This window comes from Camarhynchus parvulus, chromosome 23 (assembly GCF_901933205.1).
Source record: "Camarhynchus parvulus chromosome 23, STF_HiC, whole genome shotgun sequence".
Classification (NCBI taxonomy): Eukaryota; Metazoa; Chordata; class Aves; order Passeriformes; family Thraupidae; genus Camarhynchus; species Camarhynchus parvulus.
The window spans coordinates 708,969-734,226 of NC_044593.1; the positions used below are offsets into that span (position 1 = coordinate 708,969).

The 25,258-nt window shown below is 62.3% G+C and overlaps 3 protein-coding genes across 4 annotated transcripts; 2 read left to right on the forward strand and 1 right to left on the reverse strand.

Moving 5' to 3' along the window:
- The first annotated feature begins 101 nt into the window (after positions 1 to 101).
- On the forward strand, positions 102 to 2,467 carry SLC30A2 (solute carrier family 30 member 2). The gene is made up of 8 exons (XM_030964667.1): positions 102 to 151; positions 279 to 478; positions 676 to 822; positions 1,250 to 1,403; positions 1,495 to 1,651; positions 1,847 to 1,952; positions 2,037 to 2,171; positions 2,322 to 2,467. Exons 1-8 carry the CDS (start codon positions 102 to 104, stop codon positions 2,465 to 2,467), a joined length of 1,095 nt encoding a protein of 364 aa, XP_030820527.1.
- Positions 2,468 to 2,954: 487 nt separating this feature from the next.
- Positions 2,955 to 10,037, reverse strand: EXTL1 (exostosin like glycosyltransferase 1). Of its 2 annotated transcripts, XM_030964756.1 has the most exons (11): positions 9,723 to 10,037; positions 8,345 to 9,549; positions 5,510 to 5,603; positions 5,322 to 5,429; positions 4,804 to 4,923; positions 4,599 to 4,731; positions 4,395 to 4,513; positions 4,038 to 4,133; positions 3,809 to 3,895; positions 3,542 to 3,702; positions 2,955 to 3,457 (listed from the first exon to the last, which is right to left on the reverse strand). In XM_030964756.1, the coding sequence occupies exons 2-11, from the start codon at positions 9,277 to 9,279 to the stop codon at positions 3,049 to 3,051; spliced, it is 2,262 nt and encodes a 753-aa protein (XP_030820616.1). In that variant the 5' UTR covers positions 9,280 to 9,549; positions 9,723 to 10,037; the 3' UTR covers positions 2,955 to 3,048. The 2 variants fall into 2 exon arrangements, with proteins under 2 accessions (XP_030820616.1, XP_030820618.1); XM_030964758.1 differs by lacking the exon at positions 5,322 to 5,429.
- A 2,452-nt stretch (positions 10,038 to 12,489) lies between these two features.
- Positions 12,490 to 16,111, forward strand: PAFAH2 (platelet activating factor acetylhydrolase 2). The gene is made up of 10 exons (XM_030964761.1): positions 12,490 to 12,573; positions 12,891 to 13,038; positions 13,246 to 13,342; positions 13,444 to 13,512; positions 13,609 to 13,723; positions 14,957 to 15,070; positions 15,204 to 15,295; positions 15,386 to 15,556; positions 15,676 to 15,824; positions 15,976 to 16,111. The coding sequence occupies exons 1-10, from the start codon at positions 12,490 to 12,492 to the stop codon at positions 16,068 to 16,070; spliced, it is 1,134 nt and encodes a 377-aa protein (XP_030820621.1). The 3' UTR covers positions 16,071 to 16,111.
- The last annotated feature ends 9,147 nt before the right edge of the window (positions 16,112 to 25,258 follow it).

The following is a 25,258-nucleotide window of genomic DNA, read 5'->3' on the forward strand; positions in this document are numbered from 1 at the left end:
GCTCTTCACACGAGCCAAGGCCACCGGCTGCCACCAGCGCCGGCCGCACGCCGGGGTCACCGCGCCGAGCCCCCGGGCTCAGGAGGAGGAGGAGGAGGAGGATGGCGGCCGGCGACGAGAAGCGGCACCTGCTGAGCGAGGGCAGCGGCGGGTACGGGGGTGCCCGGGGGGCTGGGGGTGCCGGGCCCCGCTGCTCTGCGGCTCCCGAGCGGGGTCTGGGGGAGCGGGCTGGGGAGCGCCCGGGTGCGCCGAAGCCCCCAGCCCCGCGCTGGCCGCAGGTGCTACGTGGGGGCCGCGCGGAAGGACGGACAGAGCGCGGCGCACGGACAGGAGCCCGCGCTGGAGCTGGGCACACGGCGTGGGCAGCACTGCCACACGCGGGCCGCCGGCGGCCACCCCGGGCAGCAGCAGCGGGCGCGCAGGAAGCTCTACCTGGCCGCTGGCATCTGCCTCTTCTTCATGGTGGGGGAAGCCGTGGGTGAGTGCGGGGTGCCGGCTCCGTGGGGTCACCCCAGAGCCCCTCTGGTCCTGGTTCCCCGCTGAGGGAGCGGCCGGAGCTCCCTGCTGGCTTCCTGTGGCTCAGAACACCCAGTGGGACCCGCCTGTGGCTCGGGGTGAGCTGAGCTGTGCCCAGCTCGGGGCAGGACCCTGCCATGTCCCCCGATGTCCCTGCAGGTGGGTACCTGGCACACAGCCTGGTCATCCTGACGGACGCTGCCCACCTGCTGACGGACTTTGCCAGCATCATGATCAGCCTCTTTGCCCTCTGGGTGTCCTCGCGGCCCCCCACCAAAACCATGAACTTCGGGTGGCACCGGGCAGGTAACGCGGTGGCACCGCCCCGAGGGTGACATCGGAGCACCCCGGGGTGTCCCTGTGCGACCCAGGGGCTCTGGGGTGCCCCGAGGGGCTGGGGGAGCCCTGGCAAGGTCCTGGCACCGTGAACAGGGCAGGGCAGAGGCGCTGCCAGCCCTGTGCAAGGAGCATCCCAGGATGGGTGCTGGGTGCCCACACCGTGCCCAGCACCACCAAGGATGGTGCTGGGTGCCCACACCGTGCCCAGCACCACCAGGGATGGGTGCTGGGTGCCCACACCGTGCCCAGCACCACCAGGGATGCTGCTGGGTGCCCACACCGTGCCCAGCACCACCAGGGATGGGTGCTGGGTGCCCACACCGTGCCCAGCGCTGCCGGGGATGCTGCTGGGGGTGGCACGGCAGTGAGGCAGCCATCGGGGGTCTCTCCGCAGAGATCCTGGGGGCTCTGCTCTCCGTGCTCTCCATCTGGGTGGTGACGGGGGTCCTGGTTTACCTGGGGGCGCAGCGCCTGCTCTCGGGTGACTACGACATCGAGGGTGGGGCGATGCTCATCACCTCCGCCTGCGCCGTGGCCGTCAACATCGTGTAGGTGCTGCCGCATGTGCCACCCCTGTCCCGGGGTGTCCCCTCCCTGAGCCTGAGGGCCCCCGGGGTGTCAGCAGTGCCCTGCCCGCAGGATGGGGCTGGCTCTGCACCAGACGGGGCACGGGCACAGCCACGGGCCAGGGGGCGAGCAGCCCAACGCCAGCGTCCGCGCCGCCTTCGTGCACGTGCTGGGGGACCTGCTGCAGAGCCTCGGCGTCCTCATCGCCTCCTACATCATCTTCTTCAAGGTCTGGGGCAGCTGGCGGCAAACGGGGGCTGGGGGCAAAGGGGGTGCTGGGGACACGGGGACAGCAGCTCCAGACAGCCGTGGCCAGGCACAGGGTGGGACAGCCAGGACTGTGTGCCCGCCCTGCTGGTCCCGATGGGGTTTGGGGTGCAGTGGTGGTGCCACGGGGGTCTCACCCCTGTCACCCCCTCCCCAGCCCGAGTACAAGTACGTGGATCCCATCTGCACCTTCCTGTTCTCGGCGCTGGTGCTGGGCACAACGCTGACCATCCTCCGGGACGTCCTGCTCGTCCTCATGGAGGGTAGGGACCCCCGGGGTGGGGGGACGGGGGCACCCAGGGGTGCCCTGGGCCCCGTCCCTGCAGCCGCCGTGGGTCTGCCCCCAGGGACCCCCAAGGGGATGGATTTCAACGCCGTGCGGGACACGCTGCTGGCGGTGCGGGGCGTGGAGGCCGTGCACAGCCTGCACATCTGGGCCCTGACCGCGGCCCAGCCGCTGCTCTCCGTGCACATCGCCATCAGTGAGTGCCACAGCGGGGGACAGGCAGGACAGAGCCATCAGGGAGTGTCACAGGGGGGGACAGGGGGGACAGAGCCATCAGGGGGTGTGACAATGGGCAGGGAGGGTCGGGGCTCCCCGCACCCCCACATCCCCACCTTTCCCCCCGCAGACGCGGCTGCCAGCGCGCAGGAGGTGCTGGAGGAGGCCAGCTCCCGGCTGCAGGGCGCCTTCCGCTTCCACAGCACCACCATCCAGGTGGAGAGCTACTCCGAGGAGATGCGGGACTGCCGGGAGTGCCAGCCCCCCCGCGACTGACGGCCGGGGACTTCCCACGTGCGGCAAATAAAGCGGAGCACACGGGGCTGTGCGGGGGGATGCTGGCTCTGGCTGTTATCTCCGCTACCTGCCGGAGCCAAGGACACACCCAGGGCTGCGGCAGCCCGAGAGCGGCTGTTGGAGGCCACCTAATATTCCGTATTTCTGTTCAGCTGGGAGGAAAGCCAGCTGGAACACCCTTTTTCCCTTTTCTGGGGAGCGCTGCGAGGCAATGGGGGGTGCTGGGCTGCCCAGGGACTGCGGGGGACGCAGCTGGAGCGAGGGAGGCAGGTCACACACAGCTCTTATCGCTCCTCTGTTTGCCCTCGGGAAGGTGAAGGACTCTCCCTCCCCGCAGGGCTGGGGGTGCTGCCCGGGTTATTCCCAGGGTGCCGACGGCAGAAGTGTTGCAGCACCCAAAACCTGGTGCTCCCCAAATCCCACAGCCTTTCCTCCATTCCACATCCGGATCCTACCTCTTCCCCCTCCTTTATTGCACTGGTAAAAGCCAATAACGAGTAAAACCCCGTCAGCAGCAGCAGCGATCCTGCCCCCGGAGCCCGGCCCGACCCCGGCCGCCCTCACGGCTTCTCCAGGCTCGGGTATTTCTTGCGCAGCACCGAGACCTGGTCCTTGAAGAGGACGGGGTCGAGGCGCAGCCGGGAGGACACCAGGGGCATGTAGCCGAACCAGTTTGCCAGCTGGTTCAGGCAGTCCTGGCGCTGGGAGAGGCGCCGGCCGCCGGCCGTGCCCCCCGCCCCGGCAGGAGCGGGCTGCGGGCCCGGGGGGGTCCCCGCAGCCCCCTGGCCGCACTCCGCCGGCCGGGCCACCCCCTCCTTGTGCTGCTTGCGCTGCGTCACCTTGATGGGCGGCAGCTTGGTGACAGCGGCCACCAGGACGTTCATCAGGATGTCCTCGCAGGCCGCCAGCCCGTCCACCAGCTCCCGCAGCCCCGCGGGCAGGTACTCGGTGAAGAGGCTGTGGTAGTACCTGGGGGGAGAACGGGGTGAGGGCCAGGGGTGACTGAGCCCCCCGCAGCCCCCCCGGCCCCCGCAGCCCCCCCCGGGCCGGTACCGGTGGTAGAAGGCGGCGGCGGTGAGCACCATGGAGAGCTCGTTGGTCCATTTGGAGGTGTAGCCCCAGCGGCCCCGCTCGGCGTCCCAGAAGTGGCTCTGCGTGGGGAAGCCCACGATGCGCTCGGGGAAGCTGAGCCACACCGAGAAGGCAAAATCCACCTGGCACGGGAGGGGCACGGGAGGGGCACGGTGTCACCCGCCACGCTGCCCCTGGGGGACACGGGGACATGGGGACAGCCCCAGGGAGCCGGGGCCAGGGCCTCACCTCGCTGGTGGAGAGGGCGGTGTCCTCGTCCAGGCTCAGCACCGCGTCCGTCTGGATGGCCCCGAACGGGAAGAAGCGGTCGCTGAGCTGTGGGGGGAGGAAGAAAGGACAGGATGGTGCCCTGGGGTGGCTGTCCCAGCCCCCTGCCCGTGTCCCTCCATGGTCCCTGCCCCTGTCCCTGTTCCCCTGCCCCTGTCCCTGCTCCCTGCCCCTGCCCTGGTCCCCTCACCTTCCTCCTGCCCTGGATGATGGTCAGGGGCACGCTGCTCTGGGGCCATTTCCCGCTCGGGGGCGGTGGCTTCTCGCAGCTCCACAGGACCACGATCTGCAAGGGGCAGGACAGGCGTGGCCAGAGGGGTTGGGCGGGTTCTCTGCTCCAGCCCAGACCATCCCAAAACCATCTAGAGACAGTTTGGACCAGGATAAACCCCCAGGTGGTCCCAAGGGCTTGGGAAACAGCTCTGCCCACCCAAAGGTGACACCACCAGCCACCCCCTCCACCCCTAAAGCCACCCACCCCCTCTCCTGGTCCCCGCAGGACCCAGCCCTGCCATTCCCCGGATTCCTGGGACTCTGCTCCTCCCACCTGGGCGCAGTACTGAGATCCAGAGACGGCTTGGATGAGCCTGAGGATGGGCTGGGACAGCGACCCTGCCTGCGAGACCGCCCGGATGAAAGCCGTGAACTTCTTGGAGGGGCTGTAGCCTGAAAAAAGCGTGGGAAAGGGGCAGGAGGGGTGTCGGCCACGGCCCGAGTTTGCCGGGCTCAGCCGGGGCAGGCAGGGCCCTACCGTGGTGCAGGTAGTAGAAGGGAAAATCCCCGAGGTGGGTGGAGAAGTCGGGCAGGACCAGGAGCCCCCCGGGCAGCGCGTTCCAGAGCCGGCGGGAGCGGGAGCGGTGCGGAGACAGCCGGTCCTTGATGATCTGCCGGAGGCGCCGGTGATGCCCCAGCGGCCCGGCGGTGACCGGGGAGGGGGCTCGGGGTGGGGGGCTCACCTCCAGCGTGGTGTGCACGATCTTGTCCACGGAGGAGAAGTAGGCATCCCACAGGAACTGGGTCTGCTGCTGGAAGGCCAGCACGCGCTCGGGGCGGATGCAGCGCACGGCAGAGGGGATCTGTGCCGGGGGGCAGAGGGGTCCTCACCTCAGCGGCTGGGCTGCTCACCTCTGCCCCTCCAACCATGCCAGCCATCCCAGGGGACAGCCCCTGCTGCGGCTGGCGCCACCCTCCTCCTGTGGGGCCGCATCTCCTCTCCCTGGAGCAGCATCGGGCCCAGGATTCCCAAGGGTTTGTGCCCAGGAAGATCCTTCCCACCTTCCCCCCGAGATGAACGGAGCCTCGGGACTGCAGCTGGGCTGGGACCCCATTCCAGGCTGGGCCAGAGCCTCCTGCACTGCCCACAGGATTGCTGCCAGGCCCAGCTGTGAGGGGCTCACACCCAGACTTGTCTGGGGGCTCCGCCTCGCTGGGATTAGGGTCTGCTGCTGGTGTGGGGCAGGATCTGGACCGGTACCTGCAGCAGGAGCCTCTCGCTGCCCACGACAGCAGCCTTGCCCCAGTCGATGGCCTCGGCAAAGGGCAGCTCCCAGCCATCGCTCAGCAGCACCGGGATGCAGGCGGCCTGTGGAGGGACCCCGCAGGCTGGGACAGAGCCCCCAGAGCCCGGTGAGGGGGTCCCCAATCCCCCTGCCCACCCTGTACCTGCAGAGCCTCGAGGAAGCGGAAGGAGCCCAGGCGCCTGCCCCGGGGCACGATGCAGAAGGTGGAGTTGTGCAGCAGCTCCTGGTAGTCAAACCTGGTGTGGGAGATGGGCAGGGGTCAGGCATGGCCCTCTCCCCTCCTGGGAGCACCCCGGAGGTGCTGCTGGCACCTGCCAGGTGTGGAGCCAAGCCAGGGCAGGGTTAGGAGCGGTTTGGGCTGATTTTGGCTCTGAACATCCCGGGTTTTGTGGGAGCAGAGATGATCTGGGTGCTGAAGGGATGGACCTGGGCATCCCTTAAAGAGGGGGGGTCAGGAAGGGACCCCAGTGCCCTTTGAAAGCATGACCAGCTCCTCCCACCCTCCAGCAGTGACACCCCACGCAAGGCCACCACCCGAGCCCCCGAGGCCGAAACTGCAGCGACTCCTGAGCCGTGCCCAGACCTGCTGGGCAGGACCAGCCCTGCCTGCCCTGGCAGCGTTCGGGGGGGCAGGGGCTGCCGGCAGCGCGGCCCCCGCGGCCGGGCTCGCCCCTGGGGCTCTCAAAGCCGCTTCTGTGCCGTGCTGGGGAGAGGCTCGGCCGCTGCCGGGTCCCTGCGGCCGCGCCGGAAAATCCAATATTGACTTTAGGTCGGGACAGACCCCGTCTGTTCCTGCCCGCGGGGAGGGGCAGCCGCTCCTGCATGGGCTGGGGGGGACCCGCATGGGGCAGCCGGGGGGTGGGAGGCCATGGAGAGCCCTTGCGATGTGCTGGTCCCAGCAGGAAGGGTGTCCCTGTGGTGCCGGTGCCAGGCTGGGAGCTGAGGCTGTGTCACCTCCGCGGGTGCCGGAGCACTCGGGCACGTCCCAGCGCTCCGGGATGTGGGAAATCAACCCCCGTGCCAAGGCACGGAGTTTCACAATAAAACCTGCCTCTGGACGAACCTCCCCAGTGTCTCCAAAGGACGCCAAAATCCTTGACCCGTTAACACTCCAACCCCCGGCCGGGCAGCCGGAGGAGCGACAGCGGCTCAAACAGCGCCCAGACCCCCGCGGAACCACAGCAGCGACAGCCACACCCCCGGGCTGTGACCTCTCCTGGGCCCCCAGACCCTGCCACGACCCCCGGCAGCCCCGGTGGGCAGCGGGACCCGGCCGGGGGCTGCCCTGGCCGGCAGCCGGCGCGGTGGGGCGGCTGGCGCCGGCCGGGCCGCGGGGCCGAGCGCTCCCGATGGAAATATTCGCTCCTGACGCGCTGCGGTTTCCGGGCAATCGCCGTCAGGGCTTCCTTGTTTTGTCAGGAGCCGGGACGGGCGCCCGCCGCGCTCCCTCCGCCCGGCCCCTCGGTGGCTCCGGCCGGGCACGGTGCCGCGGGCACCGGCGGCTCCGCAGAGCCGCTCCCGGCCCCGCCGAGCGCGGGCCAGCTGGGCCACAAGCCGCTCTTCATCCCAGAACAGGATCGGATTGTTCGGGGCAGCCCCTCGGGCGCGAGGAGGATGATGGAACCCTCAGCAGAGCCTTCCTCTGCTCGCCGAGAGGTTTCCACCGTGCCAGCCCCGGACGCACCGGGTGAACGGGGCCGCCGGGTCTCGCTGTGTCCCCTGCCCAGTGTGGGAGCCCCTCCCCGGGCAGGAGGGCATCGGTGCCCCCGCAGAGCCGGCCCGTGGCAGTGCCGGCGGTTTTGCGGCCGGTGTCCCGCAGGGAGGAGCAGGGCGGAGGAGGTTCGGGGTCACACACGAGCGCGCTGCCCGTGCCACGTGTTCCCCATCGATCCCTGGCCAAGGCCGCGCTGGGAGAGGTGTAAATCTCCCAGTGTTTGCAAACAGCATTAGGGGATTACCTGGGTGGGCGGATGGATGGGGGGGAATTCTCATCCCGCTGCCCCTTGGCACAGCGTGGGGCTGACCCTGGGCCCCCTGTCCTGCCAGCCCCGCTGTCCTGAGATGCCCCATCCCAAAGAGCCTTTGCTGCAGGTGCTGACCCTGCTGGGCTCGTGGCACCTTCCAGACAGGGCCATGTGGTGCCTGGCCCATCCCAAAGCCCCGGCTAATCCCAGGGCCAGCGCCCCAGCTCCACTTTTACCTCCCAGCACCTCCTAAGACGCTTTGAGGATGATGCCCAACGTGGCCTCTCCCCATCTGCTCTCCAGCCGGGTGCCTGGAGATGTCCCCAGGCAGTGGGATGGGCACCTGCCCATTGTCTGTGGGATGGGCTTTGTGTTTACCAGCCCTGGATTCAGCAGCTGGTGATGGGTCCCAAGGAGTTGGATGGGGAGGTGAGGAGCTGGCACGTGTCCGGGCAGGATGGGACCCCCCAAACTCACAGAACTTTCTATCCCCAATTTTTCCAGCACTGCATCCATCTCACACTGCTGGCACCGTGTCCATTTGGGATGGGGAACGCAGGGGGACCCCCAGCCACCAGCACCAATTAAACTCGGGGCTGCCCACACTGGGACGCCCACAGACCCGCCAGTTTTGTGGGATTTCCAGTGGAGCCAGTGAGGGGGGGATGTTTCGGGCTCATCTCCAAGAGAAACGTTTATGTTGGGGGAGAGCGGGAGGGGGGAGAAGAAAAGCGTCATTCATCAGCGTTGGGAAAAAGGGAAATCGTATTAGAGGCGGTGGCAGTGATGGCAGATAAGAGCTGCTCTGGCCAGATTACTCCAACTTTAGTAGAGAGCAGGAAAGCCCTGAGCAGTCAGCGCCTCACTCCTCACCATGCCGTGAACCCTCATCCCTCTCAGAGAACCCAAAACTTCCCTCTCACCACAGCTGCACCCCACAGAGAGGCATCTGGGGGGACATGTGTGGGGTGTCCCATCGCCCCAGATCCCCCTTTCCCCCATCTCTGACTCACCTCTCATAGTCCACGTTGTCCTTGTCACAGCGCGTGTCCTTGTGCTTCTCCCAGTCCTTGCCGTGCTTGCAGGTGGTCAGGGAGATGATGTCCTTCCCGTTGTGGATGTGGTGCAGCGCGTTCCGCGTGCCGGAGCCGATGCCCGTCAGGTACCGCTTCCCCTTGAACACCAGCAGGAATTTCTTCTTGGGGGGCAGCGAGTCCCCGTGCAGCCAGCCGCGGTCCCCGCCGCGCTGGGGGTGCTCCCGGGGGAACAGAGGGATGGACACGTCGAAGCCGGGCCGGAAGCTGCGGCTGTCCGAGCTGGCCCTGGCCAGGATGGCGTGCCCGGGGTCGAAGCCCAGCTCGCCGCCGTAGCTGGGCCAGGTGCCCGAGTAGAGGTTGAAGATGAGGTGGTTGCGGCCGCCGTTCCAGAGCGGGGAGCTGTGGATTTTCCCCTCCAGGTCCCGGACGTAGTGCTCCGAGAGGCGGTCGCGGTCCAGCGTGTCCATGCTGAGGATGAAGAGGCAGGCTTCCTCGGGCCGGGCCGTGTGGTACCGCGAGCGCTCGATGGAGCTGAGGATTTTGCTGTAGGTCTCTGAGACGGGCTGGCCCCGCTCCTGGGGGTACGTGAACACCTTGAAGCCGTTCCTCTCGCACCTGGAGAGGTCGAAGCAGGTTTCCATCCGGCACCTGCTGCTCCTGTAGACGCTCAGCCACGCCGCCCGCCGCTCCCGGGGGGACAGCAGGGGAGGGTCCCCATCCCTCTGCAGCTCCTCGGGCTCTGCAAAGCTTTTGAGGAGGGACTGATCCGTCCAGCGGGGCCAGCTCCTCCGGGCTTCTGCTTTCCTCGCGGAAAAGAAAGCGAAACGGCGCAGCTGATCCCCTCCGAAGAAGAAAAGCAGGAGCCAAGAGGCCAGGAAAGTCAGGAAAATGTATTTCTTCCTGGTCTGCATAGGTTCACACGCAGCCCCAGCTCCTCATCGGGCTCAGGTGGGGCCAGAGTCCGGCCAGGATGACGTTCCCAGCCCCGAGTGGGTGGTGGGACAGCTCCTGGCCCCAGGCACCGTCCTGTGTCCTTCAGGCTGCGACAGTCCCCGCTTTGTGCCCAGGGTTCTGCTGGTTTCTCGGGACCGTCCCGGTGTCCCGGTGTCCCAGCCGCTCACTTCTCCGGGCCCCCGAGCCGCCACAATGACATTTCCATGGCTTGACCCAGCTTCAAATCCCTGGAGAAAGGGAGAGGTCGCGTCGTCACCGTCCTGTCGCCGCCAGCCGTGTCACCACAAGTGGCTCCACACATCCCTGCGGCGGGACTCCGCTCCGCAGCTCCCTGGGGAACGAACCCCGGGACAAACCCTCCCGCAGCCGCCGGAGCCCCCCTCCTGCCCTGCTCCGTTACCTTCGGGGGGTCGCGGCCCCGCGCGGGTGTCGGGCCGTGTCCCGGAGCCCCGATCGCCGGCTGCCCGCGGCTCCGGGCTGCATCCCGGGCCGGGCAAGGCGGCGGAGCAGCCGCCGAGGCTCCCGGTGCGCGGCCGGGCGGAGGAGCCGCTCCGGGAGGCTCCGCACAGCCCCGCTCTGGGTGTGCGTCCCCCTGGTCACCTTGTCCGTCTGTCCCTGCAATGGGCTCTCTGTTCCCGTGTCCCCCCGGTGCCTGTCCGAGACCCCGGCTGCTCTCCGCTGTCCTCCTGTCCCTCCTCGGGACTGCCTGTCCCCTGTCCGTCTGTCTGTCCCCTCCGGGGCTAACTGTCCCGCTGTCCCCTACCCCCCTCGCAGCTGGCTGTCCCCTCTCCGTCTGTCCCCCCGGGACTGCCTGTCCCCTGTCCCCTCCCAGATGTGGCTGTCCCTCGTCCGTCCGTGTGTCTGTCCCGCCCCGGGCTGGCTGTCCCCTGTTCCCGCCGGGAGCTGGCAGTGCGGTGTCCGTCGGTCAGTCCCCGCGGGGCTGGCTGTCCCCGTGTCCGTGTCGCTGTCCCCGTGTCCCCCCTGTCCGGTCGGTCCCGGCGGTCCCGCGTCCCCCCCGCGCTCCACGTGCCCCCCCCGCCCGCATCTGTTACACGGAGCCCTGGCCCCGCCCCCTCCTCGGATTGCCCCGCCCCCGACCTCCCATTGGCTGTCTGCCCACAGGAGGGGGCGTGTCTGAAGGAGCTCCGCCCCCGGCGCGCGCCCATTGGCTGCGCCCACGTGGGACGGGGGTCCCGGGGGGGGGCCGGGGCTGAGGGGGGACCGACCCCTGTCCCCATGGACCCCGTGTCCCCATGGACCCCTGTCCCTCTGTCCCTCTGTCCTTCTGTCCCTGTGTCCCCTGTCCATCTGTGTCCCCGTGTCCCCCTGTCCTCCTGGACCTGCGTCCCTCTGTCACTCTGTGTCCCTGTGTCCCACTGTCCCCTTGGCCCTGTGTCCCCCTGTCCCCGTGTCTCCCTGTCCCCGTGTCCCCCTGTCCCTCTGTGTCCCCGTGTCCCCCTGTATCCCAGGTGGCTTTGCCAGGGTAAATTTGGGGTGCTGGGGGTGCTGTCCCCATTCCCCGAGCCGGGCGTGGGCCGGGCCCGGCAGCCCGGACAGGTCGGGGCTCGTCTCTCCCACCCCGTCCCGGCCCCCGCCCTGCCCCGCCGGCCGGGCAAGCCGGGACCGGAGCGCTGGATGGCGGCCACGGGCGGGACAGCCCGGCTGGCCCCCGCCTGCGGCTGCACCGCCGGCCGAGGGCACGGGCAGCGCTCCCGCCCTGCCCCGGCCCCGGGGGACACCGGCCGTGGCGATCCCAGGGCTCTGTCCGGTGCCCAGCCGTGCCTCAGTTTCCCCGGTGAGCCCGGAGCGGGGCTGTGTGAGCGGGAGCTCGCTGGGGGCGGCTGTCACCAAACCTTTCGGGATTTCTTTGCCAGCCTGGCCGGCTCGGCCCCGCAGGGAATTAATCCCCGGCCGCAGAGGGGATTACCGGGGACCCGGGGCCGCTTTAGCTGCAGAAAGAGGATTAAGCAAAGGCCGGGGAACGTTGGGATGGGCAGCGAGAGCCCCGGAGCACCGCTGGCCTCTGGGGGGGACACGGCTGGGGACAGGGACACGGCTGGACAGACGGACAGGGCAGCCCTGGGCTTGGGGTGCTGGGCACGGGCACAGCCCCGCACAGCCGGGAGCTGCGGTTTTGTGGTGGCGGAATTGGAGCTGTGCTGGTGACACCGGGAGCTCTGTCCTGTACTGGTGACACTGGGAGCTGCGGTTTCCTGTAGTGGTGTCACTGGGAGCTGTGATTCCGGTACTGGTGTCACTGGGAGCTGTGATTCCGGTACTGGTGTCGCTGGGAGCTGTACTGGTGTCACTGGGAGCTGCGATTTCCCGTACTGGTGTCGCTGGGAGCTGCAGTCCCGGAGCCCGGGAGGCGCTGGGAGCCGCCGGGCAGAGTTCACTGGGGCGCGCTGGGAGCTGTGGCCGCTGCGCTGGTGTGAGCGGGGAGGGGACACTGGGGGACACTGGGCTGGTTTTACTGGGAGCTGGGAGCGCACAGAGGGAAACTTGGAGCTGGGAGAGCCCTGGAAGCTTGGGAGGGGCCCTGGGAGCTTCTGAGGAGCGCTGGGAGCTGCGTGGGTGAGGGCACTGGGAGCTGGGGCGGCACTGGGAGGCACTGGGAGCTGCAGGAGCACTGCGAGCGGGGGGTCACCGCGAACTGGGGACAACTGGGAGCGGCGGGGGTGACTGCGGGCGCTGGGGAGCGCTGGGAGCCGCAGGCACGGCTCGGGCACTGGGATGCGATGCTGGGAGCTGTAGTCCAGCACCGCCAACTGGGAGCTGTAGTCCGGGCTCCCAGCGCATACTGGGAGCTGTGGTCCGGGGCTGGGCCATACTGGGAGCTGTGGTCCCGCAGCCCCGGGCGCTGCTGGAAGCTGTAGTTCGGCACTGCGGGGTGATGGACGCGGGCTCCCGTGGGTGCCAGCCCCGCACTGTGCCCCTGTCCCTGTCCCCGCGGGGGGACAGCACCCCCTATGATCCCAGTCCCGCGGGAGGAACGGGGGGGGTCTCAGCCCTGAGCAGCCCCCAGGGGCTCTGCCCTGGGACGGGGTGGAACTGGGGGTCCCTGGGGGGCTCTGGGCAATGGGAGAGGGGCGGGGAAGGGAGGATGGAGCGGGTTGGGGTTCCTGGGGTGGGGGACAGACACTGAGCCCTGTCTCTGCCCAGGCAGCATGGGGGGGATGCTGGCGCTGCCCCCGGGGCAGGGACCCCACCGCGTGGGATGCACGGATGTCATGGTGGGGCACACGCGGCAGGTACGGGGGTGGCACAGGGATGGGCACAGGGATGGGGATGGCACAGGGATGGGGACGGACACAGGGATGGGCACAGGGATGGGGATGGCACAGGGATGGGGATGGCACAGGGATGGGGATGGGGACAGGGATGGGGATGGGGACAGGGATGGGGATGGGCACAGGGATGGGCACAGGGATGGGGATGGCACAGGGATGGGGATGGGCACAGGGACAGGCTTCCGTGCAGAGCAAGGCAGCTGCAGCCAGCTGGTTTTGGCCTCTGCCACCCCCCTCTGTGCCGTCCCCACGGTGTCCCCCTTCCTTGTGTCCCTCAGGGGCTCTTCCTCCGCCTGTTCTACCCGTGCGTGCCCGGGGAAGGGGCCGCGGAGCCGCTCTGGGTGCCCCGCCCCGAGTACTGCGGGGGCCTGGCCGATGTCACCCTGGGTCGCCGCTGGTGCTCCGCCCTGCTCGGCATTGCCATCGGTGAGGGGACACCCCGTGCCCACCCTGGGGGCTCCTTAGGGACCCCGGTGGGGTTCAATCCCATCCCCATGCCTGGTGGGTGCTGCAGGCAGAGTTGGGCTGAGCAGGGACCTGTGGCACCCCCTGCCCCTGTCCCCCTCCCCATTCAGACCTGTGGCACCCCCTGCCCGTGTCCCCACCCCGTTCCTGGGGTTTCTCCTGCTGCAGGCTCCTGCAGAGTCCCGGTGAGCTGGAATGGGCCCCTCAAGCCCTGCAGCAGTGGGTACCCCCTGATCATCTTCTCCCACGGCCTGGGAGCCTTTCGGTAACCTGAGCCCTGAGCAGGGCTGGGACGGGGATGTGGGGACCCTCCCTGGCCCCACTCAGACCTGCCCGGAGCCCCCTCTGCTCCCATCTCCCTTCCAGGACCTTGTACTCCTCACTCTGCACCGAGCTGGCGTCCTGGGGCTTCGTGGTGGCAGCTCTGGAGCACAGGTGGGTGCCCAGGGGCCCACCACGTTCATTCTGGGGCAGGTGGGACATTGTGGCCTTGGGGGAACTGCCAGTGTCCCCTTCCCTCCTGCCCCACAGGGACCACTCTGCTGCCACCACCTATTTCTGCCCGGCAGAGGCCGGCACGGAGGAGTGGATCCCCTTCCAGCGGGTGCCCCAGGGCCAGAAGGAGTTTTATTTCAGAAACAAGCAGGTACCAGGCTGGGGGCTCAGGGCGGGCAGAGGGGAGGGCTGGAATTCCTCCTGCAAGCCAGGCTGGCCCTGCATCCCTGGGGATGCTCTGGGAATTCCTCCTGCAAGCCAGGCTGGCCCTGCATCCCTGGGGATGCTCCTCCCAGTGCTGCATTGCCACGGTGCTGGGGCTGAGCTTTCTCCTCAGAGATGAGAAAAACCTCTTCAGCCCGTCTGTCCCCTGGTGTCTGTCTGTCCAGCTGCAGCTGACCCAGGCTGGGCTCTGCCATGGCCCTGGGTAATGTCCCCACGCCCTGGGGACGGCAGGACTCTGTGCCCAGCCCTGCACCAGCTGCTGGGTTTGTTCCCCCTGGGATTTTTGTCTCTGGGGGATTATCCCAGACAGCTGCTTGCTGGGGAGCAGGAAGGGTTCCTGCTGGGCCAAGTTCCCCCCACCCTCTGTCTGTTTGTGCCTCGTTTAAAAGGACAGCAGCAAGTGGAGATCAGGCGTGGAAAAGCTCTCTAGGAACGGAGGTGCTTTTGGCAGCCTTACATCACCTCCCAGGCTGTTATCTGTGTGTGCTCTGCCTCATGGCACGCTGCTCAGAGAGGGGAAACAGTTCTCCTGAACCCACGAGCACAAATGGTGAGGGAGAAAGAGAAAGAAATGATAATAGAAGGACAGAGTTGCCAGGTCAGTCTCCATTGTGGCGTTTGCTGTGTTGCAGGGAGCAGGAGGGAGGTTTGCATTGCAGTTTTTTGTCACTTGTCACCTTCAATGCGCACAGACAGCAGCGCTGGTGTCCTTAGGGCAGCCGAGGACGTGGCCTCAAAGCGGCTCCAAGTCAGGGCGGCCTCTCCCTGAACCATTTGGGATTTTAGGATGCTCCTGGGTGGGTTTTAGGGGGACACCCAGGTGTGCTCCTGGGTTGGGGGTTCTGGGGGCCTGTGGGGGTTTGAGCAGGGGATGGCTCAGCCTGGGGGCAGCTGGTGAGGACCCCGGGCTCTCCCCGCTCTGCTTCCTCCCCAGGGCAGCGACTTTTGGTCATTTCCAGCTGTCTGCTGCCAGATTAGCTGAATTAAAGCAAACCCCGAACAGAAACCACCCCGATACATGCGCTGTGTCCCGCGCAGAGGTTTGGTGTTTGTTCAGCTCAGGGAGAGGAGCACTGCAGGCATGGGCCTGGGGGGGCCTGGGGGAAGCTGTGACCCCATTTGGGGCTTGCAGGAGCTGGGCTCACCCTGATGGTTGCAGGTTCACCAGAGAGCCCAGGAGTGCGTGCGGGCGCTGCGGCTCTTCCAGGGCATCGCGGGCGGCAGAGCTGCCCCCGCCATCCTCCCCCAGGACTGGGATCTCTCCGTGCTGAAGGTACCTGGGGGGCTCTGGGGGGGCTCTGGGTGCCCCAGGATCGCTCCTGGCTGCCCGAGGCTTTTCCTGCTGGCACAAGAGGGGTCTGTGCAGAGGTTTGGGCTCAGGGCCCTCAGCCCTGTCCCTTTTGCAGAACAACCTTGATGTGACCAAGGTGGCCGTCATGGGCCATTCCTTTGGGGGGGTGACGGCGGTGCTGGCCCTGGTGAAGGAGCCCAGCTTCAGGTGAGGGGTGCCAGGGGCTGCAGGGGTTCTGGGGACTCTGGGCCCATCCTGGAGGGAAGGGGAGCCCTGGTGGTGCCTGTCCTGCTCCAGGTGTGCCGTGGCTCTGGACGCCTGGATGTTCCCCCTGGAGAACCTGCTGTACCCAGAGGTGCCCAGCCCCGTGCTCTTCATCAACTCTGACAAGTTCCAGACTCCGGAGAGCGCTGCCAAAATGAGGAGGTTGAGCTCCAGGAACAGGCAGACGAGGATTGTGACCGTGCTGTGAGCCAGGGCAGGCCCCCACCCCTCCTGCTGCAGGCAGCACCCGTGGGTGCCCAGCAGGAACCCCTGGGTGCTGCTGCACGTCCCCCTGATGCCCATCCCTGCCCTGCCCTGCCCAGGGGAACCGTGCACGAGCAGCACACCGACTTGGCCTTCCTCCCTGGGAAGCTCTTCAGCCTCATCTTCGGCAGGAGGGGCAGCCTGGAGCCCCACAGGGCTCTGGCCATCACCAGCCAGGCAGCTCTGGCCTTCCTGCAGAGGCACCTGGGTACGGCAGCCTGGGGGAGCAGGGGGGAAACGGGGGGCGCCTGGGCTGGGGGGTCTGGGGTGGGGCTGCCCAAAGCACAGGGGGGCTCTGGTGGCCCTGTCACCTGGAGGGGACACTGTGGTGACCCTGCCACCCCCTGTGCCCCGTGCAGAGCTGCAGGAGCAGTTTGGACAGTGGGACGAGCTTCTGGAAGGCGTTGGGGACTCGGTGGCTCCGGGTGTGCCCTTCGGCCGCTCTCACCTCTAGCTGCTCCCGGGGCACTGCAAAGTGACTCCTCTGGAGAGCCAGGAAGGGCAGGAGGAGCCCTGAGGAGAGCAGGAGCTGGGACAGTGCCCAGGGAAGGTCCCAGCAGAGCCCTCCCTGCTCCTGTGCCTGCTGAGGGAATAAAATCCCCAGGGATAACAACAGAGCTGGCTGTGCAGAGTGATGAAACCACAGCGGGGTGGGCTGGGAGAGCCTTTACGGACCATCCCCAGGTAAGGAAAATCCCATATGGGATGGGGATTGGGGTGGGATGGGATGAGGATGGATCCCCCAGCACAGGGGACATCCTGACACGACATCATTCAATGCCCCCTCCGCCCCTCAGAGACACACAAAGGACTGATGTGAACAAACCCGCAGGATTCTGCCCCTTTTAAGCCTTCCAGATGCGAATTTTTCAATGTTTTACACCCAAAGCAGCGTTCCTAGCCCTGTTCTCAGGCCGGGGACAGGGCTGTGCTGGGGTGCCTGGGGACATTCAGGCTCGCTGGATGTGACAAGCGGTGCTGCCGAGCAAGGAGGGGACGCTCAGAGCCCGGCAGGTCCCGGCTGAGCAGGGAGAGGCAGCGCTGGGGCAGAAGCAAATCCCATTTTCTGCCGGCACAGGCTGCGAGTTCTGCAGGGCTCTTATGTAAGGGCTTCGGGAGGGGTGGCGGCCCCGACTCTGCTCGGGGGGGCTCTGGCATTAACCCTTCGGCTCCCGAGGGGGTTCTGGCATTAACCCTTCGGCTCCCGAGGGGGTTCTGGCATTAACTCTTCGGCTCCCGAGGGGTTCTGGCATTAACCCTTCGGCTCCCGAGGGGTTCTGGCATTAACCCTTCGGCTCCCGGGGGGCTCTGGCATTAACCCTTCGGCTCCCGAGGGGTTCTGGCATTAACCCTTCGGCTCCCGGGGGGCTCTGGCATTAACCCTTCGGCTCCCGGGGGGGGTTCTGGCATTAACCCTTCGGCTCCCGGGGGGCTCTGGCATTAACCCTTCGGCTCCCGAGGGGTTCTGGCATTAACCCTTCGGCTCCCGGGGGGCTCCTTCCCCTCCCGGAGCCCGTGCGGAGCAGGCAGGACCCTCCTCTCCGGCCCCGCTCCGCTCCCCCTGCAGCGCTGCCACCGCCCAAAAAAGCGGGTTCGTGCCTCTGGAGAAAAATCCCGACAGAAAAGAGACGAAAAAAGCCCCGGGGGCGCTGGGGCAGGGCAGGAACCCTGCTGGCTCTGTTCTGCGGGGTGTGCGGTGCGGGAGCATCCTCCTCATCCACCGGCTCGGAAACCCAGCCCGGAGCGGCTCCTCCCGAGCTCCCCGTGCTCCGTTCAGCCGCGAGGATGCGGCACCAATCCCGGGAAGGATTCCCTGGAATGCTCCAACCCCACGCAGCCGCTGGGATGGAGCGAGAACCACACGGCTGAGGAAACCTGTGGGCTGAGATAAAGGCGGTTTAATAGGGAAAGGAAAGGAAAAGCTGTGTGTGCAAGCAGGGGGAGGCCAGGAATTCATTCCCTCTTCTCACGGGCAGGGATTCATTCCCAGGGATTCACACCCAGGAATTCATTCCCCCACTCTCCATGGACTGGGATTCATTCTCAGGGATTCATTCCCCCCTTCTTATGGGAAGGGATTCATTCCCAGGGATTCAGTCTCCACTTCCCATGGGCAGGAATTCATGCCCAGGAATTCATTCCCTCTTTTCCATGGGCAGGGATTCATTCCCAGTGAATCATTCCCAGAGATTCATTCCAGGGGCTCAGCCTCTCCCGAAGGTGAGCTGGGAATCCTGAGCAGGGTCTGGGACATCCCTGGGCTCACCTGGCCCAGCTGTGTCCCCTCCCAGCTCCCTGGGGGTGACACAGGAGCAGGAAAGGCCTTGGCACTGTTCAAAGGCTGCTCAGACACAACAGAACATCTTTGTGTTACCAACCCTGCCTCCAGCACAAACCCAAACACGGCCCCAGCGCGGCCTTTGCACTGGAATTAACCCTGCCCCAGGCCAGACCCAGCTCAAACTGCTCTGCTGGGCCTGGGATGGGTGAGGAAGGGGCTGGGGTTGCTCTGCTGGGTCTGGGATCATTCCCATCAGGGCTCTTGGGGTGTCCTGGGCTGCTGCAGGCCACCCTGGCAGGTTTTGTGGCACAAAGCTGGAGTTAAAGGTTATCCCAAGGTGAGATCTGCCTCCAGCATAGCTCAGCTGGGGTCTGAATGTGAATTCTGGGCTGTTACACCCCCAAACCCAGAGGGATTTTGTTTCTCAGGGATGTGGGGAGGAAACACCAGCCCTGTTCCTTTGGGGGTCGGCCCTGGGAGCCCCCAGCTGCAGGGGGGCACCCCAAGGGCTCCCTCCCAGCCCTGCTCCCATACCCAAACCCACGGCTTTAAAAATTAGAAAAACCCCAACTCCAAACAGAACAAGTGCTGCTGCCCATTGATATTCCCCTCACAGCCGTGCCTGCAGCAGGGCCGGGCTATGAATGGACACATTCCTCTTCCCCACGGCCTCTCTGAGCTCTGCCACCGCAGCTTCCCGCTGGAATCTGCAATCCCCCAGCGCCAGCACGGCTCTCACAGCCCAGAGCCTCCTGCTCCTCCCTGCAGGGCTCGTCCCTGCAGCAAACCCCAAACTCCAGCTCCAGCCCTCGCTGCCATCTACAGAAAACCTCATTTGCTCAATTGGAGCTTCCCTGTTGGTTTAATTAATGCAAATCCAGGCTCGTGCTAAAGCTCCTTGTAATTACAATACAGCTCTCGTGGTTTTTGTTGGGCTTTTTTTTTTTTCCTCCACTTTTTCTTGTGTTTTTAAGGAAAATAGCAAAGCCTGGATTCCCAACAGCCCGGGGAGGTGCGGGGCCCTCCCAGCTGAGCCCAGTGGGAGCTCTGGGGTTGTGTGCAGCCCCAAAGACACAGGTGCAGTGCTGCCCCAACCCCTCCTTGAGCAGAATTCCCGAAATCCCTTTGGCTGCTGGGGATTCGCTCCCTCTCACGCTGGGTTTTTTCCACTGGAAAAAAATCACAGCATTGCCCTGGGCGAGATCCTGGAGGAAAAACCAAGTTTTCTCACTCCCTGAAGTGAATTTTTATCCTCTCGTCCCTGAGCTGAGGAGCCTGCCTGCTCCCAGTCACGAGGGATTCAGCTCCACATTTAAATCGCATTTAAATCACATTTCAGCCTTCACAAGTTCCTCCCACGCTGGGAGCTGGGGCAGGACAGAGCCTCGGGGTCTGCAGCAGCTCAGAGCTGCAGGCTCAGGGCTCTCCCCCTTCCCTGCCCCCCAAAATTCACCCCACAGCCCAGCAGCACCCAAAGGGGTTTGGGGGCACAATTCGGTTTTTTGTTCCAGCAGTTTCCCCGTTTTGGGCTGGAGCCACCTCGTGCAAAATCAGGGATGATTCCTGAATGAACAGGGGAGAAAAGGGCTGAGGAGGGAAACTGAGGCAGGGAAGGGGCTGTGCTCTGAAGAAGCCCCTGAGACAGATGGAAACGGAGCATTTGGGGCGGGCTCCAGCTTTCCCCCTGTCAGGGAGGACAGGCTGAGCTCAGCCTGCGGATGCTCCTGCCTTCCCCCAGAGGAAACTGGGGAGCTGGGTGACCCCAAATCCTGCTTTTTAACCCTTTAGCTCATGTTTTCACCCCAGAATTGGTGCTGAGAGTGCCACCAGCCCTCCCTGGGGACAGCAGAGCCCCCAGACCCGTTCAGGCTGTGTCACCCCCTCCTGTCACCATTCACCACACAACGCCTTGGCTGCGGGTTGTTTTGGGGCATTATTTATTTTTCATTTCATTACAACAAAGCCCTTGTGTTGCCCATCACACGAGGGTGCCTCTGAGGGTGTTGATTTTGGCGTGGAGCAGCAGATTGCTGGTTTATTGTATAAAAGATGGATGTTTTTCCAGCAGAAACCCTGGCTTGGTCTGCTCTCCCAGCCACGGTGGACGTGTCAGGTTCTTTTGTCTTTTAATTTATGTATTGATCTATCATGGGCTCAGGTTGGTGGGGAAAAAAAAGGGATGAGAGAGCAGGGGGCAAATGTGAAGTGCAGGAATTGTTTCTGTGCTGGTGTGGCTGAGATTCCAAATACAGATCTGGATGGATCCATAAAACCCCACCCCGGACTGGTTTCCTTGGCTCACAAATCCTGTGGGAAGAGGCCCCGAGTGTCTGGTGGATCCCACCCATAAATACCTATATTTGACATAGATATATCTATAAATATACCTATATATATATATATGTATAGATGTATGTGTGTGTGTATATATATATATATATATATAAATATATTTTAATTTATATAATACATATAATAAAATACATATAAATGTATATTTATATATGTTTATATATACATATTTATATATATTTTTATATATATATATAGGTGTGTATATATATATAGGTGTGTATATATATATATATACACATACACACCTGTATATAATATAGATATTCCATGGAAAAATCAGCTCTGGCTGCTGCTCTGGGCTCTCCTGCATCCCCTGGGTGTGAGGAGGGGTGGCCACTATAAAATTCTGCCTTTTGGGCAGAACTTCAGCACCCAGGCACCCGAGAGCTGCAAATCCACCTGTTCCCCAGGCAGGAGAGCCCCTGGAAAATAAAACACTCCTCCCGTTTGGCTGTGCCAGGGGAACTGCTCTGATTTGGGGCGGCCCCAGAGCTCTGCACCGAGAATTATTTCCACATTTGCTCTTTGTGGGGACAGGCTCGGTGTGGGGGCTGCCACGAGCCCGTTCATTCTGTTTATTTGATACTGGGCAAGCCGTACTCCTTTAAGAGGATTTCCATCCCTCAACTCCTCCCCTCGTGACACTTCCAAGCCACATTTTGTCTTGACAGGGTGGGAGTATTTTTAACCATATCACGCCAGGGAAGTATTAATAGCACAATGGGCTCGCTGAGCTGCTGCTGCAGCCCAACCCGTATTTTAAATTCAAGCAGCTAATTAGGACCTGGGGGATAATTAGTGCTATACCCAGCTTTTCTTCAGCTTCCCCTCTCCTCTATTTTCAAAGCCCCACTGTGCTGGAATGTTCTGTGGCTGCTGAATATTTCATAGCTCCTGTGTGCATGGCTATTCCATGTGTTTGTCAGGATCCCCCCAAATCCTCTGCAGCATCCCAGGGGATGCCTCTGGCACTCTGGGGATGGGATCAGGGCATGGAAAAAGCCCAAACCCCGAGGCCTGCCCCTCTCCTGCCCAGCCCATGGAGCTTGCAGGGCTCACAGCTCGGGTATTTTTGGGCTGAGATGCTCACGGGCTGCCCGGAATAGCAGGAGAGCTCCGTGCTCCACATGGAAATGGGAATTTGTGGGCTTGGCTTGGGAGAGGAGCAGGGAGGGCACAGAAATGGCTCAGGGCATGGTTGGGAGCCAGGAGATCTCCCAAAATGGGTCTGGGGGCACGGGGAGAGTGAGGGGCAGCACCCACAGGGAGCTGGGCTGGCTTTAGGCAGGAGAACACACCTGCAGGGATGGGGATGTCACAAACACACCTGCAGGGATGGGGATGTCACAAACACACATCTCCTGGGATGGGGATGTTGGGACACACCTGCAGGGACAGGAACATTGACCTGTGTTGGTTTTAGGCCGGAGAACACACCTGCAGGGATGGGGATGTTCAGAACACATCTGCAGGGATGGGGATGTCACAAACACACCTGCAGGGACGGGAACATTCACCTGTGCTGGTTTGAGCTGCTCCTGGTCACAATCCCTTATTTCAGGGTCACTCTTTCTGAGTGTTCGGGTATTTTTCAGGGGGGAAGCAGTGTTCCTGCAGCCTTTGTCTTTATTCCATCAATATCTGACACATTCTCCTTGTGCCCCAGAGGCCTGGCACCCCCATCCCCTCAGGATTTGGGTACCGGGCACTGCAGTCCCGTGGCTGAACGTGGCATTTCAGGGCTCTGTTGCCCCAATAGCAAAGCAATTAATTGATATTTCCGTCCCTGTCGCTGCGGGCGTGGTCGCCATCTGTGCTCAGCGCTTCTCCTCCTCTCGTTTAAGGGAGGAATTAACAGATTTCGAGTGAATTTCTCAAAAAACACAACCTGTCTGAGCCGCAAAAATTCAATTATTTCCAACAGCGCGTTGGGAAGTGCAAATTTATTCCGAAGGGAACGTTTTCTTAATGGTATTTTTCAGCATAAATATAGTACCAGCCTAAACACCTCCAGTAAACAAATATCAATTACCTTAAACGTTTCCTGCCTGTGGAAAAGCTTTCATTGTGAGGGAGGCACTCCCTAAAAATCCTGGTTTGTTCTTCAGTTCCGTGGGCTCCTGGGCTGCGTTTGGATTAAAATGAATTTTTGTCTGAAGATCAAGCAATTTTGAGGTTGGAAAAAAGCCTGTGAGATCATGGAGTGGATTGGAAGAGATCCTGTAGCCCTTCCCCACCTCTGAGTTCCTTTAAAAATTATTAAAATTTAATAGCTCCTGGTTATTAAATCTCTCCAGCTGACCCACTCAGGTCAGATAATACATTGGATTTCTAGTTTTAAAATAAACTTTGCTAATTCAGGGCTGCTGCCAGTATCACTAACCAAGGTGCTCTAAAACATCCTCTGATGAACAAATAAGCTGTCACTGCCTCCACCAGCACCGGCGCTTTAGGCTGGCAATTTAACACCCAGAAACCACATTTTCTTATTGGAGATTAAATATTTTTGCAAGTTAAAAGAGCTGCCGTGGGCTGAGTTGTCACCTAATTGTGTCAGTCTCTTTGTGGGGTGTTTTGATAAGCACATCAGAGCACAGGCTTTCATCTTTGGGCTCAATCTGCTCACGTCACGTCCCAAATTCACACCCAGCAGGATTCCTCCGGATTTTGGGGTTCCACCCCGAGCAGGGGGGGCTGGGGTGGAGCTGAGGGGGCTCAGGTTGGGTTTTTGGTGGGGTTGATCCCCCAGGGACACGTTTGGGGTGGGTGCTGTCATCACCAGCTCGGATTCTGCAGGGCCACTGCTCATATTCCTGATTTACAGAGCCTTTGTCCTTTTGCTCTGCGAATATCTCCTGCTGGGATCCTTTATTTTCCTCAAAAGGCAGAAATTCATCCAGCAGAAATTCATTCTGATGTTACATTTGGGCTTGAAATGGTGTTTTTCTGCTCCAACCTGTTTTGGGGCTAAATGTGACGTGTTGGGGGACGCTTCTCCCGCTGCTGCCTGCTCTCTTGGTGGTGAAACTGGAATTAAAGCAAAAATTAAAAAGCTTTTTGGTTGGTGATAAGGAATCCAGCAGATAAAAACTACCCCAGCCACATGCCGAGGAGGGAAGAGTCTGTTTGGAACCGCAGTAAATGTGTCAATAAACACAAATCAAATGCAAATTAAATAAAAGCTTTTCATACACTCCATTCTCCTCGAGATCAGACAGAAATAAATGCCACATAAACAAACGGGGTTTATGAAACGCTCCAAAAATAAAACCACTCTTGCAACAAGGCCAAAAATTGAGATTGCCTCCGTGTCTTTCCACCTGCTGGGAGCTCTTGTTCCTCTCTGGGTGTCACAACAGTGCTCAGGGGCTTTGGTTCAGATCAGAACCAGCAGCGGCAGGTGCTGGGGAAGAGCCTCATCCCAAAAGATAGGGCATGGAAAATCCCAGAGCTGAGAGCAGATCCCAAATCCTCTCTGTCAATAAGTTTCCTCTTACATAAGAGAGTTCTCACCCGAAGGAAGTATTTTTTGCTTTTAAGCCAGTCTGCAAAGGAAGGTAAGCCACAGCCAGGTCTTTTTTTTTTAATTATTTTTAAAATTTTTAATTTATTTTTTCCCTCCTGGGGCTGAGCGCTGATCAAGGCCCTCACACAGGTACATCCCCAAAGCCCCGAGCCCAGGAATCCTCATTTCCTCTGGGAAATCCGGGGATCATCCCAGGATAAGCTCATTGATTGACTCAAAAGCATTGATATTAAAGCCTCCACCCCACTGTTGAGCTGCATGGGCCATAATTAATAAATTAAAATAAAGTCCAGCACAGCCTGGTGGGAGGGGCTGCTGCCTGCTTTGTCCACCACAGTGTTAAATAAATTAATAAATGGCTAATAAATTAAAATAAAGTCCCACACAGCCTGGTGGCATGGTCTGCTTTGTCCCCCACAGCGTTTAATAAATTAATAAATGGTTAATAAATTAAAATAAAGTCCCACACAGCCTGGTGGCATGGGCTGCTTTGTCCCCCACAGCGTTTAATAAATTAATAAATGGTTAATAAATTAAAATAAAGTCCAACACAGCCTGGACAACCCCCAGTGTTCCATCCCAGCACTCAATGTGTTCCACATGTGCTGGGGGTGACAGGGATGGGATTTCCCCGGGCTGGAGCTGCCAGCAAGGATCCCCAGCAGGTTTCAGGTTTCGGGTTTGGGGTCTGGGATCCCGGCAGTGCCACGAAAAGGTTCCAGCACCCTGCTGGAAAATGGCTCTTGCATGGCCACCGTGCCTCTCCCAGTTCCAGCAGCTCGGCGGCTGGATGTGGTTTCCATGGAAATAGACGTCAGATCAGCAAAAACCAGGGCCAGCCTTTAAAATCATCTCTGTTTTGAAAGCTCCCTGCCTTTCTGTCACAATATTAACCTTCAAAGGTAGGAGCCCTCTCATTTTGGGTTTAGGAGGGTGCTGGGCGAGGGGGGGTCCCAGAAAATAGTTTTTTTTGGGATTGAGGGTGTGGAGGCTGCAGTGGAGGATTGTGCTGTGTGTCCATCTGTCTTTTGTGTGGATTGAGCATGGAAACCACCACGGGATTGATTGGTGAGGGACACATGGGCACGGAGAGAGTTTGTTGGGAGCAGTTTTGGGAGCGAGGAGCTTCCAGAGGGGTGTCCTGGGGAGGGGAAGGTCCCTATGGAGACACCGTGCCCATTCCATAGGATCTGCACAACTGGGGATTGTTCTAAATGGGCTCGGCCTCGCTGGTGTCACCCCAAAGGACAGGGTGGCCCCCAAACGCTGCGGATGTGGTGGCTCTGTGGTGGCTGTGACCCTGAGATGATCAAAGGCACTCGGTGGTCGTCTTGGTGATGACCAAGAGCCCTGAGGTTATGGTGGCCCTGAGGTGGCTGTGCCCTTAGCTAGGTGACCATATCTCTGAGGTGGCCAAGGGCTCAAGGCCGTGGCTCTGAGGTGACCATGGATCTGGGGTTACCATGGCCGTGAGGTGACC

Excerpts from the sequence above, each read along its gene's own strand:
- SLC30A2 (XM_030964667.1), top strand. The coding sequence starts at position 102 with ATGGCGGCCGGCGACGAGAAGCGGCACCTGCTGAGCGAGGGCAGCGGC. Across the intron at positions 1,404-1,494 it reads GCCGTGGCCGTCAACATCGT|GATGGGGCTGGCTCTGCACC; the intron begins GTAGGTGCTGCC and ends CCCTGCCCGCAG. Across the intron at positions 1,953-2,036 it reads CCTGCTCGTCCTCATGGAGG|GGACCCCCAAGGGGATGGAT; the intron begins GTAGGGACCCCC and ends GTCTGCCCCCAG.
- PAFAH2 (XM_030964761.1), top strand. The coding sequence starts at position 12,490 with ATGGGGGGGATGCTGGCGCTGCCCCCGGGGCAGGGACCCCACCGCGTG. Across the intron at positions 12,574-12,890 it reads TGGTGGGGCACACGCGGCAG|GGGCTCTTCCTCCGCCTGTT; the intron begins GTACGGGGGTGG and ends TGTGTCCCTCAG. Across the intron at positions 13,039-13,245 it reads CCTGCTCGGCATTGCCATCG|GCTCCTGCAGAGTCCCGGTG; the intron begins GTGAGGGGACAC and ends CTCCTGCTGCAG.
- EXTL1 (XM_030964756.1), bottom strand. The coding sequence starts at position 9,279 with ATGCAGACCAGGAAGAAATACATTTTCCTGACTTTCCTGGCCTCTTGG. Across the intron at positions 4,732-4,803 it reads TCGTGCACACCACGCTGGAG|ATCATCAAGGACCGGCTGTC; the intron begins GTGAGCCCCCCA and ends CGCCTCCGGCAG. Across the intron at positions 4,514-4,598 it reads CTTCTACTACCTGCACCACG|GCTACAGCCCCTCCAAGAAG; the intron begins GTAGGGCCCTGC and ends CGCTTTTTTCAG.